The sequence below is a fragment of the Haplochromis burtoni genome, unplaced genomic scaffold, assembly GCF_018398535.1.
Source record: "Haplochromis burtoni strain Fernald_Lab_line unplaced genomic scaffold, NCSU_Asbu1 Contig_182, whole genome shotgun sequence".
In the NCBI taxonomy this organism is placed as follows: domain Eukaryota; kingdom Metazoa; phylum Chordata; class Actinopteri; order Cichliformes; family Cichlidae; genus Haplochromis; species Haplochromis burtoni.
Window position 1 is genome coordinate 706,181 of NW_024582543.1, and position 12,793 is coordinate 718,973.

At 41.9% G+C, this 12,793-nt stretch overlaps 1 protein-coding gene across 1 annotated transcript in view; it reads left to right on the top strand.

The window, feature by feature from the left end:
* The window catches only part of lrrc75bb (leucine rich repeat containing 75Bb), a 36,336-nt gene extending 23,543 nt beyond the window's left edge, over positions 1–12,793 (top strand). Inside the window, exon 5 of the mRNA XM_042225763.1 lies at positions 11,654–12,793. Within this exon, the coding sequence (XP_042081697.1) occupies positions 11,654–12,263 (610 nt within the window). The 3' untranslated portion in view covers positions 12,264–12,793. The remainder of the gene's footprint in view (positions 1–11,653) is intronic.

Consider the following 12,793-nt stretch of genomic DNA (forward strand, 5'->3'; position numbering starts at 1 on the left):
ATGCGGGCAGGGTGGAGCGGTTGAAGACAAGTGTCGGATTTCATGTGTGACAGAAAGAGTGAGAGAGAAGGTTAACAAGATGGTAGTGAGACCTAGTCTATTGTTTGGAGACAGTGGCACTGACAAAAAGACTGGAGGTCGAGCTGGCGATGGCAGAATTGAAGATGCTCAGGCTTTCATTGGGAGTGAGCATGATGGATAGGATTACAAATGAGTATATGAGAGGGACAGCTCAGGTTGAGCAGTTTGGAGACAAAGTCAAATATTCAAGAGTGAGATGCTTTGGTCGCATGCAGAGGAGGGATAGTGGATATATTGAACAAAGGATGTTGAAGAATGAGCTGCCAGCCAAGAGGAAAAAGGGAAGATCTCATAGGAGGTTCATGGATGTAATGAAAGACATCCAGAGTCTTGGCGTGACAGGAAAGTATGCTAGGGTGAGATGTGGTGACCCCTAAAAAAAGAAACCAAAACAACACGATGATGTAAACGCGATCTGTGGAGACAATCAAACAACAGTGTAACTTTAAGCTTTGTTAAAGTTTTTACGTCTGTATAAGGAAATACAAAACAATGTCAACCGAGCAAGGCAAACTGGTCCTCAGCTCACATCCTTGGCCTTTCCGTGAAGGGAAACTGAAGAAGCTGACTGGAAACATGTGAACATATGTTTCATGCAGTGTAATGGTGTTATAGCGACAGTATAGCACTACACATTTCAACCCTGCTTTCGGGTTGAATCGTTGCCTTTCCCAACACAATACACAGGACACTGTTTGTATATAGTAGTAGCAGCAGCTATACTAGTAATCCAATCATGTGTGTGTACTAAGTGGTGCCAATACACGGAAGAAAAAGCCTTTAAAGGTGTGTCGTTCATGGGACAGCACACGATTAGGCATTTAGTCCCAGACAGTTCCTCTAACTCAGGTCTGAAAGCACCTTTTGGTTACTTTCTCGCTTTAGCTGTTGTGCTTCCTGTGGACAGACATTTTTTTGTTCTTCTTTAAGCCATCAACAGTTGAAACTTACATCTGTCCAACACTTTAGCGTAGAGCTAAATATTAAGCTGTTACCAATAATGTGCACATCTGCTGCTGGTAAAATTAACTATCTAGTTCTTCTTTAATGTTTTTACTGTACTTGTGACATCTGCAAACTAAGTTTTGTGTCATCTGCCTTTAAAGCATGCGTGACCTATTTGTCTGGAGCCAAATTACCCCCCTGAAGTGTACTCTGGCAGTCCAAACAGGCTCTGACACAGCGTGCCTGACCTCTGACTACGCCTCAAGGTCAACGCATAACTGAGGAGGGGAAAGAGTTTGTGGGAAAATATGAACTACAGATGTCTGTTTTTTGTAAAATGTGACCGTCCCTGTTTTTATTTCCCTTCGGCGATGGAGTACTCTACTTGAATGCACGCCACATTCAGTCTCCTCGATTTTCTGTCTCTCTGACCTCCACTTTTAATACAGCCTTAAAGATCCATCCACCATCCTTGTCCATGAATAATTGAGGGCTTCCCGTGGAGATCCTGCAGAGTGAGGCGGAGGGAGGAGGAGGCGCTCAGTGACTTCAGGGCACGGGGTGACAATTAAATAATTAGAATGATTAAATGTGTTGATCTTTTAACTGAAGATCGCTGGTGTAGTTCGTTTAACTGAAATAAAATCCTCTTTATGCATTTCAAGAGCTTCTTTCTGATGGTTTCTCCTCTCCTAACCGTTCATGTTTTTAACTGTGAATCAGAGATAAGGCTGCTTCACTAAAACATAAATAAGGATTGTTGTGTTTTTGATGATCTGCGGGGTCTCCTTCCTTGAAGGCTGACACAGATCACTCCACACGATCAAGCCCCCGGGCCTGTGTTTGGAGCCCTGCATTTTAATGCTGGTTTCATAACTGCGCCGTGACACGGTGTAGCAGAGACAGGCACACTCCTCCATGATATACAGTTATGTAATGCAAACTGTTTCTATGTGTTCTGTCGCAGCGCTCTTTCCTCCCAATCATCTAGTTTGTCACATGAAATCAAATCACGGGTGAATTTATAGCTCACCCGAGAAGCACGTGTTGCTTCTGCCACACTGCGCAGTTGAATTGTGGTACATCCTGTACCGAGAGGTTTAAGTATCATCGGCACAAAGGCAACGATATGCTTTTGGTTTGAATTTACATGTCATTAGAAGAGATCCGCGTCATTGCCTCGCTGGGCCGTTTGTGTTATTTTTGGTGTATAATGAACATAACAGGGCGTTAATGTTAGTGGTATTTACATGGGAGTCAAAGACATTTGGTTTCTTTTGCGCTGTACTGTACATTACTTACATTTTTTGGTGGGAATTTTTTTTTTTTATGAGAAAAAATGTCACTCCAGGTTGTGCAGTCTGACGTGTTTTCCACATCGATGTGTGAAGAGACCTCTGAGAGTCGTGTGATGGAGTAGCTTATAGTTGTGGTTTATAGAAACTCGACAGACCCTGGAGTCTTTTTTGTTCCTGTTTTTCTTTGTGCTAATTAAAACTCCACCTTCAGACTCGTACGAAAGGCGGATGGTGACTAATGGCGCTGCATCTTTAAGGGTGGGACTGTAAGTTGGAGACTGTTCGACCTGTGTTTTCCATGATTTGTGTCTTTCGGTGAGATGAGACAAAAAAACAAAACAAAAAATAGCGAGAGCTTTTCTCATTTTAAGGGCACACGCTGTCACTTCTTTCTCAGTCAACACCGACGTTTCCCCGAAACTTCGAATTCAAAGTTTCCAAGAACCAAGTGAATGATTTGAGATGTCAAAACACTGCACAGCCTCAAGCTGCTGCATTGACAGTGTACAATAGAGGCAGCCTTAATCAGCCCATCCGCTAAATGTTTCACTGAAATTTAATCCAAATCCAAATGAGCTTTGAGGCTATTTTTTCCTTCCCAGAAAATGTGCCATTATCCCCATGAAACTGGAGGACTCTGGATGGTGTATGTAATCACCACTTTCATGTTTCCTAGTGCATTTTCTGCAGGAACCGTAGTATCAGTATGACAGTTGCATAGTTGTGCAAATTCAACTCCATTTTTAGAGTCGCTGTAAAGAATCCTCATTAACACGGGCCAAAGTAGCCTGAGGCGTAAGAGTGACACATAGCCGATGCTATAACTGAGTCAAGCTCCACAAGCTGGTGGAGAAAATGTTGAGCCTGCAGTCAAAAGGCCTGAAGTGACATCTGCAGAGAACTGAAGGATCGGCCCTTTAGCAGCTCACTTTTCAGCGATGAGTTTGTACAGTACATTGGACCCTTGTAAGGCCCTCCCTGACTGAGACAGACTACCACGCATGTATTATACAAATGCCCGGAGGCAAAACAGTTCAGATCGATCTGAGGTATAAACAAGTCAAGACCAAAGCGTTGATGAAGCAGACATTGATCTGGTCGTCCCACGGGTCTGTGGTACAGCATCCACATCCAGTGTTTCTTAAGTGCTTTTATTTTATTGCCCTGAAATGAATCTGGTGTATCTCTGCATGCTCAGCGGGAAAAAATTCAAATCAAATTTGTAGTTCAGAGAAGTTTCTCCTCACAGCTGAGATACTGCTCGTTATTCTCTCTGATGTGATCACGGACATGCTGAACTTGGTCAGAGCTGTGCAAATGGACCACAGACCTTTTCTAATAACATGTTCTAATAAGACAGATTATATAATATAAATGATTTATTAATGGGTTATAATTTGTAATAAAGTATTCAGCTTTCATGCTTTTAAGAGACTGGAGAGAATATGGATAACGCCACCATCAAATCACCCACAAACTTCAGCTGTATGGCCCACACAGACATATCTGCTTAATAATGCTTCAAACCAAGAAATTAATATATTTCATAACAGAGACTGGAGACTTCTTGGATGGGCTGTTAGTGTAATTGATTGCACAGCAAGACCTTATTTGTCAAAAGAAAATTAAATAAAATAACGCTATGAAAACACTACTCAGAGGTGCTGTTAGAGGATTATAGAGGTTAGGGTTATAGGTTAGGGTAAGAGTTTTTTATAATTAAAGAAAAAAGTGAGAAAAGTAAGAATTATCACATTAAAATTATGAGGGGAAAAAAAGTCAGAAATCTACGGTGGCCCCAAGGGGTCAAATATACTGTAATTTAAGAAGACGCTTGTAAATTAACAATAAAAATTGCTGCAAAAGCACACAAAACACAATGGAAATTGAATAAAAACACAATAGAAAAAGAAAACATCTGAGGGACCGGAACAAACTTAAGAGAAGCAGAGAATTCTTCAGTGTTGTGAGGGAGAAAAGGGGTAGTGTGTGTTTAAATCGCATAATTCATACAAAACCAGCGCATGTTTGCTATTAGCAGTAAAATGTTAGCTTGTCATTTCTACCGTCTCCACAAAAACACTTCCATTGTGTTTTGTGAGTTTTGCTTTGTTTTGGAGGGGTTTTTATAGATTTTTTTTGTTCTGTTTTATTTGAAGTCAGAATTTTGACTTTCGCCTCAGAATTATAATTTTGTTCATCATTGTGAAAAAATAAAAACCCAAATTCTGTGATTAAAGTCAGAATTTCTCACTTGAGGAAGTTACTTGGAAACAAAACTCCCTTTTAACAGGAATAAAAATGCAGTAGAAACAGGCTCAGGGAGGGGCAGCCATGTGCCGTGACCAGTTGGGGGTCATTTTAATAACTTATAATGACAGTGAGGCATATTTAATAATATCATACATCTCATTATTGTTAGCAAGCTTTTTTAATTTTAAAAAATAACTGCTTAACAGTAATAGTTCTTTACAGAAACTATATGCAACTGCATGAGTGAAAAGATGAATCGAGATGTCAGCCATGCAGTTAGCATCTCAAGAAACAGATTAATGATTTTTCCCAGGTTCTCCGCTTTCCTCCCACAGTACAAAGACATGCATGTGAGGTTAACTGGTCAGTCTAAATTGGCCGTAGGTGTGAATATAAGCATTGTCTTTCTCTTTACGTTTGCCCTGTGATGGACCCGTGACCTATGCAAGAATACCCCGCCTCTCATTCTATGCCCAGCTAGGGTTGGCTCTAGCTCCCCAGGATAAAAAGAGATCCATGTAGTCCACGAGTCATGAAGTCTGCAGATAAGATTTTCCCCACATTTCTCACCCTATCAGCTCTTTTTAAATGTGTTCATCTCCTCAGCCTTCCATCTCTGCCTGGTTCAGTGCTGAGAAAGTGTTTGGTTGCATTCAAACAAAAATTGATTAGTACATCGGTGAAGGAGGGAAGCTGCAGACTAATGATGGGCACTTAACTTTTTGAGACAGCTAGACTGAGTGGAGACTAACGGGGAACAGAAAATGAGTGTGAATGCAGAAATCAATGGACCTGCTACGACCGAGCCTTAATGGAGAGGCTTTAATGCTGTCTGGGGATGTATAGAACAAAATTACAACTCCTACATGTATCTGGTAAATGTTTCAGTGAAAATGGGAAAAAAAGCCAAAGTTGTATATTTTACATCTGGAAATAAAAGTTGCAAATTGAATATGAATATTTTTCTATTCATTTTTGTTTAAAAAAAAAATCAGCTGTTATGTATTCAAAAGGCACAGAAGTCGCCGGGCAGCCTAGACTGAATAAATCTCTGTCTCAACAGCAGCAGATTGTGCAATAGATCAAGCCACTGTAGGTTTTTTAATCAGCGTTAACTCCATTGCAGTCTGAAACACGCTGAATCACTCGTGTAGCTCCTAAACCGAATTCTCAAAAATGTTTCATTAAGTCATGATTCTTTCAATTTGTTCTGACCCTTTTTGTGCACTCCACTCTCTTTGCCTGCACTCATTTTTAACGTCACAAACCCCAGATGTTTTAGTCTCCACCTCTGGGGTTTACATAACTACAAAGCAACAAGGACCCTGGTTCAGTGGATAAAAGTTAACAACATCCCAGAGGAAAGACGGCATATGAAAAGCAATTAGACAGCCTGTGTGAACCCACATTTAAGCAGCCAATAGTTCGACACATGAGACTCAGCCATTATTGGATTCCTGCGCTGTTGTATCAGTTGCTCCTGAAGATGTCAATAGATGGATTTTCCTCAGTTATTTGCTTTTAAATTGGTCCCGAAGCTGGGGACGCTCTCGTTCACATCATATTTATGGGGACGTGCTAGCCTTTGAAGTTGTTTGTGACTGAGCTGGTCCAAGAGGAAACGCACCGCTGCCTACAAGTGTGCAACCACATCAGAAAGAGCAAAATAAGACATTTTGTTGTTTATGTTGTTATCATTTTCATGCTGATGGACAGTTGCATACACTGTGGCTTTAGAAATCCTACTTATGCCCCCTGGGCCTGCAGCTAACTAAGGAGCCCGTGGGTGGAACTGAGCTCACAGAGCTGGGAGGAAGCACATTTTGGGGGATGGGGGGGGGTCTTTACTCTGTCTCATTAAAATCATATTAGAGCCCCACCTCCCCGTGCACCACCTACTCAGTTGCAGCACCTACTGTGCCTGTCTCATGAAATAGCTCTTTCTACATGAATGCAAAGGCACCACAGGTGAGAGGGAAAGGTTCTAGCAGAAGCAGGAAAACCTCCTATAAATAAGTCAGAGAGAACAATAGTCACTTAGATGACAGTAAAGAGCAGAAGCTGCACAGTGGAACAGAAAACCTGTGGTTGATTAACCCAAGAAGACTTCTCCTGCTTTTTAAGTTGCTTCTTAGCAATGTGCAAACCTCCTTCATCATTTTCTGTTTTCTGTATTATTAAACTGAGAAAAGATTATTGAATAGTAATTTAATTGTTAACATATAAGAGATCACAGAATTTGCCGAGAAACTAACATCAAATATGAGGAGCGATCCCCAAACTAGGTATAACAGGGGGACAATGAGAACGAATCAGAGGGGGACCATGGAAAATTAAAAAAATATATATTACAAATTAAGCAATGAAAATTAGCATAGAAGACTTTGGACAGTTTTCAGGCTCCTGTGCTGTGTCACATGCACTGGTACAGGTAGAACATAAAAATTACATGAAAAGTAGCACTGAAAAAAAACCCTTTGTTTAACTGAATCTCTGCAAATTAGCTTCTTGAAGGTCAGACATACACTTGCACATCAATTGCCCTGGTTAGGATTTTATGTTGTTATTATGTTAGGTTCACTAACGTTCACTGTTATCAGCCAATCACATGGCAGCAACTCAAGGCATGCAGACGAGATCAAAATAACCTGCTGAAGTTCAAACCAAACATCAAAATGGAGAAGAAAGATGAATATCACTTTGAATGCTGCAAGACTGCTGGTGCCAGACGGGCCAGTTTGAGTATTTTAGAAACTGCTGATTCTGGATTTTTCACACACAGCCATCAGTTTACAGAAAATGCATTAAAAAGGCGAAAATATCTTGTGAGCAGCAGGTCTCTTGGTGAAAATGCTTTGTTGATGCCAGAGGTAAGAGATGAATGTCAAGACTCCTTTGAGCTAATAGGAAGGCTAAAAAAACATTACAACCAGGGTATGCAGAAGAGCATCTCTGAACACACAGCATATTGAACCTGCAGCAGCAGAAGACCACAATCGGTGCCACTCTTGTCAGCAAAACTTTTGTATGGGCTGAACAAGAAGATTGGTGTTGCCAGGTCTGATGACTCTCAATTTCTGCTGTGATTTCCAGATGATAGGGTTAGAATAAAAAAAAAAAACATGACAGCATGGATGTGTTGTAGTACAACCCCAACCTTTTTTGCACCACGGACCAGTTTATGCCCAACAATATTTTCACATGTTGCGGAATAATACAACAAAATAAAACCAGTACCGGTACCAGAAAAAATAAGATTTATTTATAAGACACGGGAAAAGACCCAGGGAAACCAAGTTAACGATAAAAACAATTTAAAAAATAATGTTAAAAACCCTGAGAACCATCAATTTCACACCCGAGCCTCAACTCTCGCAGCCCAGAGCAAACAACTCGCGGACCGACACCGGTCCATGGCCCGGGGGTTGGGTACCGCTGTTGTGGTATAATGATGTGGCTATATTTTCTTTCTTAGCATTGTTTAAATGTCACAGCTTACCTGAGTATTGTCCGTGACTATGCCCGTCCTTTTATGACCACAGTGTTGTGATGACCGTCTTCTGATTGCTGCTTCCACCACAATAACTCGCTGTGTCATTATCTCAAACTGGTTTCTTGAACATGGCATTGAGCCACTGTAATCAAATGACACAGTCAGCAGACATCAATCCAGTTGAGCATTTTACCCTCAGCAGTATAAGACTGATGGGGCATTGTCATCACCCCGCCGGGTGGGCGGCCAGGCAAGTGGCGTGCACACCTACGTTTGTGAATGCGATAACTCGAGGAAGAGGAGAGGTAGGCGTTTAAAATCAATAGCATAAGTGTATCTACTAAAAATATTGGACGAGTTCGAGTCTGACCTCAAGGTCAGAGGTCATGTTTTCTGAAAATCTTGTGAATGCGATAACTGGAGAACGAGGCGATGTAGGACTTTGAAATTTATACCATGCATGTATCTACTAGGAGGCTGCAGTGTAGCGCTGGCAGCTGCCAGTATTTTTAGGATGTGATGGAACAGGAGATTCACTTTGTGGATGTCCCCTATAATACATAACCCAAAAATACGGTTTTCATTCTCATATGAAAACTGTTCTAGGTCTTTTAATCTCTTAATTATTAGAGGTTTAGGTGTACCTGGTGCGTGCAATTCAATAACCTTTTGAAGGGAGCCATTCAAAAATGAGAGAATGAAGGGGTGAATACGTTTGCTTCAGCAGATCAGATTTAGAACAGGAGAGACGGTGAGGCTGCGAACAAAACAAACCGAAGAGGCCAAGAAAATAGAAAAGAGCAAGAAAGTGAGAGGCAGTGAGCAGGAGTGAGGATATGAGGGAGGGAGAGATGAATTATAGCCTACTCCTCAAATCAATAATCTTGCGAATCGCAGCCCCGGTGTGCTACAGATCTTCTTCTTTCCCTTAACCGAGCAAAGAGGGTGACAGATGTAAAGAGCACAGCCTGCCAATTTATGAGGCTCCCAGACAGACCAGAGAGAGATGTAGGGATAATCCTTTACTGCGCCTGAGGAGGCAGAGGGGCGAGGAAAAGCAAACAGGACTAAGACAAAAACAGAATGAACCTCTGGTCGCTCAAACAGAGCGTTTTTCTGCTGTTTGTTGATTTTCTTTAACTAATTCTCCATTTGTTTGGCATATCTGTTTCCTCTGACTTCTTCAAAAAAAACTGTGTTCTGCAGCAGGCTCTGTCTACACACTCCTGTACCGCCCTAACATGTATGTTTCCTCCTTTTAGCTCAGCTATCCATATTCAACCAAGTTCTTTTATAGAGCAAATGTTTTGCTGAGCAATTCCATGACAGATCTGGAAGTCTGATAGTTACCGATAGTAGTATTTCACCTTTCACTGTGTTCCTGCTAAATGGAGAGATTCCGTAGTATCCATTCTGTTGTGGCGGGTGTGGTTTGTGGTGACCTGCAGTGGAGACTGACACCTGAGTTTGTTGTTGTTGTGCCGTATGTGTGGCTGGCAGCTGGGAAGCTGCAGCCAGAGTTAAAAGAGCAGCAACCGGGAATAGTGTTACAAAGTGCAAATATGTGGTCGGGTCCGTCCTTACTGCCACAAACTTGTTCTTATAAATGATGCTGTACTTCCTCTTATTCTTATAACATGCAGATTGCATGGGGTCCTAAATCAGGAGATGTAAACACAGAGGGTGCAAGGTGCAAGGTGCAAACCACTGGTTACAGTCAAGAACAAGAATGCCAGATTAGACTGCCAGAAAAAAACCTAATAGAGCCTGCACATATATTTGGATGAAACCAAGATGAACTGATGCATACTGCAAACATGTGGAGGTAATGTTGGGCATGTGTGACTGCCAGTGGAACTGGGTCACTAGTTTTTATGGATGATGTAAGTGCTGAGAGAAGAAGCAGTGCTGCAAAACCGATCAGATGGCACTTCCCAGCGCACAGGGATAATGACCCAAAGCAAAGTGCAAAAAAACCCAAGAGTTTCTCAATTCAAAGAAATTAGATATTCTTCAGTGGCCAAGTCTGTAAACTGATCTCAACCTAGTGGGGCAGGTTTTTAAAAAACTGAAGACAAAACTAAAGGCAGAGAAACCCACAAACAAGCAGGAGGAAACCACGTTTGGTAACATCCACGGGTTCTACACTTCAGGGAGTCAAAGACATTTCCTCCAACTATCAAAAACATATATATTTAAAATTGTGTTTGTTTGTCCAGTTACTTTGGATAAACATTCTTGAAATGTTAACGTTTATAAAAAAAAGATTGTAAACAGTTAATGCGAGGCTTTTGTAAAACCCCTTAAATTAAAGCTGAATGTCGGCACTTCAATCACATCTTGACTGCTCTGGTCCAACGTGGCAATCTACAGAAGCAAAACCACAAGAATTGAGTCTTTGTCCAAAAAGTTATGGACCTATCTGCGTAGGAGTTTCCTTTCAGATGGTTTCACCCTAACATCTGTTATCCACAGTTTGACTGACATAGATGGTGACGTGTTGCTTTTATCACTTGTGTGTCTTGCCTTTTCGAGACTGTTTGTACGTGCATCATCAACTCTTTTATCCTCCTGTCTGTTCTACACAATATCCTAACAGCCATTTATCAAATCCTGACAGGGAAAAGTTCAGGGAAGTACATGTATTTGCCTTCTTGCTGACAGTTTGTGGAGAGGAATCATGCATCTCTCAAGTGTATACATTAAATTTAAAGCTAACGCCAGTTTCTGGCTAAATTAACTTAATAGGGAGTCAGTCCAATGGTAATCATCGCCTCTAACGCCCAACTTTACACTGTCTGTATTCTTATAAAGCGTACTGCAAAATGTGACGCATCCTAATGCTCCTGGCATAAAGACTCAACTGCGAATACTCTCATCTCTAAACTGCATTCATCTCAACTCCAGTGGCTTATTAACCTGTCACTCACAATATTTCAAACACAAGTGGCCCGATTTTCTTTTTTCGAACCCCCAAAAAACCCAAACTTTCCACTGAATCCCTGTTTTCAAAATAATCCGTGTCCCAGGAGTGACGCTACAGTCCCAGATCATAGCAAGGAGACTCATTTGTCAGGGTAACATGTTTACTTTTGCTTTGTTCGCTCGGTTTGTTTAATCACAAATATTTTAATTTTCTTGTCTCTGTGGGGTTTATTTTATGGATTTTTTATTTACTAGTAGAACTGGTGGTGACACAGAGGTGAAAAAAACAGATGACACTCAAAGCTGAAAACACCTGGCGCCTTTCTACACCGCACATTCAGCACCGGAGACAAAATTTGTTGTTTGAGAGCCTCGGGACGAAACATAAATGCAAATTCTCTTCTGCGTGTTATTGTGGGCTGAACTCAGCCTAATGCTGTTTCTTTTTTTGCAGTCTTTTTTGCAGCAGTGGAACATTTAGAGTCTACATTATGGAGCCCTTAAATCAATAATGTCTGTATCAATAAGTAACACCTACTTGTGTTTGCATAACTAAGCATTTTCTTGCACATTTAATGTCTGCAGCAAATCACCATTTTGTACCTCGGAGACCAAACTTTTGAACATCGTGATAATGATTTGTTTTTCTTTTAAACAGCCTGAAGACCACGCTGAAAAAGAAGCTTTCGGGAGACGTTGTCAACCTCTCGGGAATCCCGCTCTCCGGCCGGGATGTCCACCGCGTGGCCTTCTACCTTCAGAGCAGCAGTGACATGGTGTCCGCCGTAGACCTGAGCTTCACTGAACTGCAGGACGACAGCTTACGCATGCTGCTGCCCTACCTCAGCTGCTTGCCGAAACTCACCATACTTGCTGTTAATGGCAACCGTCTGACAGCGGCCATCCTGAAAGACCTGACAGATGTAATGAAGGAGCCCAAGAAGTTCCCCACGCTAGCCTGGATTGACTTGGGGAACAATGTGGATATCTTCACCATCCCGCAGCCGCTGCTCGTGGCGCTGCGGCGCCGCTTCGGTTTACGCAGCAGCCTCCCCACCATCTACGAGTACAGTGAGGCGCAGGCTTTCGGTAGCTATAACCCGAACATGGAGACCTCTGTGGAGGAGCCTAGTCTGTACGAGGAGGGAGATATAGTAGAAGATGATAGAGAGGAGGAGGAGGAGGAGGACAGACTGGAGCTTCAAGCCTGGGGCTTTGGAGAAGAAAGCATGTCAAAAAATGTGCCGGTGCACTTCTGTGGGAGGTGATCACCCAGAGCTGCTTTCTTTTTGACTGGCAGCCTTGCATATCCCTCTGTATCACCTTGCTCCTCCTGCGTTAGCCGATGTCAGTGTGGTAGAAGATGCTTACAGTGACCCACACGTTTCTGAAAATAACTTTAAAATAAGTAAATGTGCTGTGTGTCCCTTTGGATGCTCTGACTACTGAAATTAAATGTGAGAATATGCTTGTGGACTGATTTATCCTTCATTTATCCAGGGGAGTCTGAACTGATCCAGCTTCCAGTGCTTCATCTTACTGAAGTTGTGTGCTTGTCCCACTTGGAAGCTGGAGCAGCTGTGGATTAAGTGCCTTCCACGAGGGCACATCAGCAGTAGCTGCTGAGGAAGAGGGGAGTGTTATTAATTCACTTTCTCTAAGCACATCCTTTCTTTTTTCCATTCCTTGCCTGAATATGTCAGGGTCTGATATATATGTAAGTAACTATATATCCTGCATAGGAAACACTTAAGAAACAGGAACATTTAACTTACTTAGAGAAGAAAGAGTATGGAAA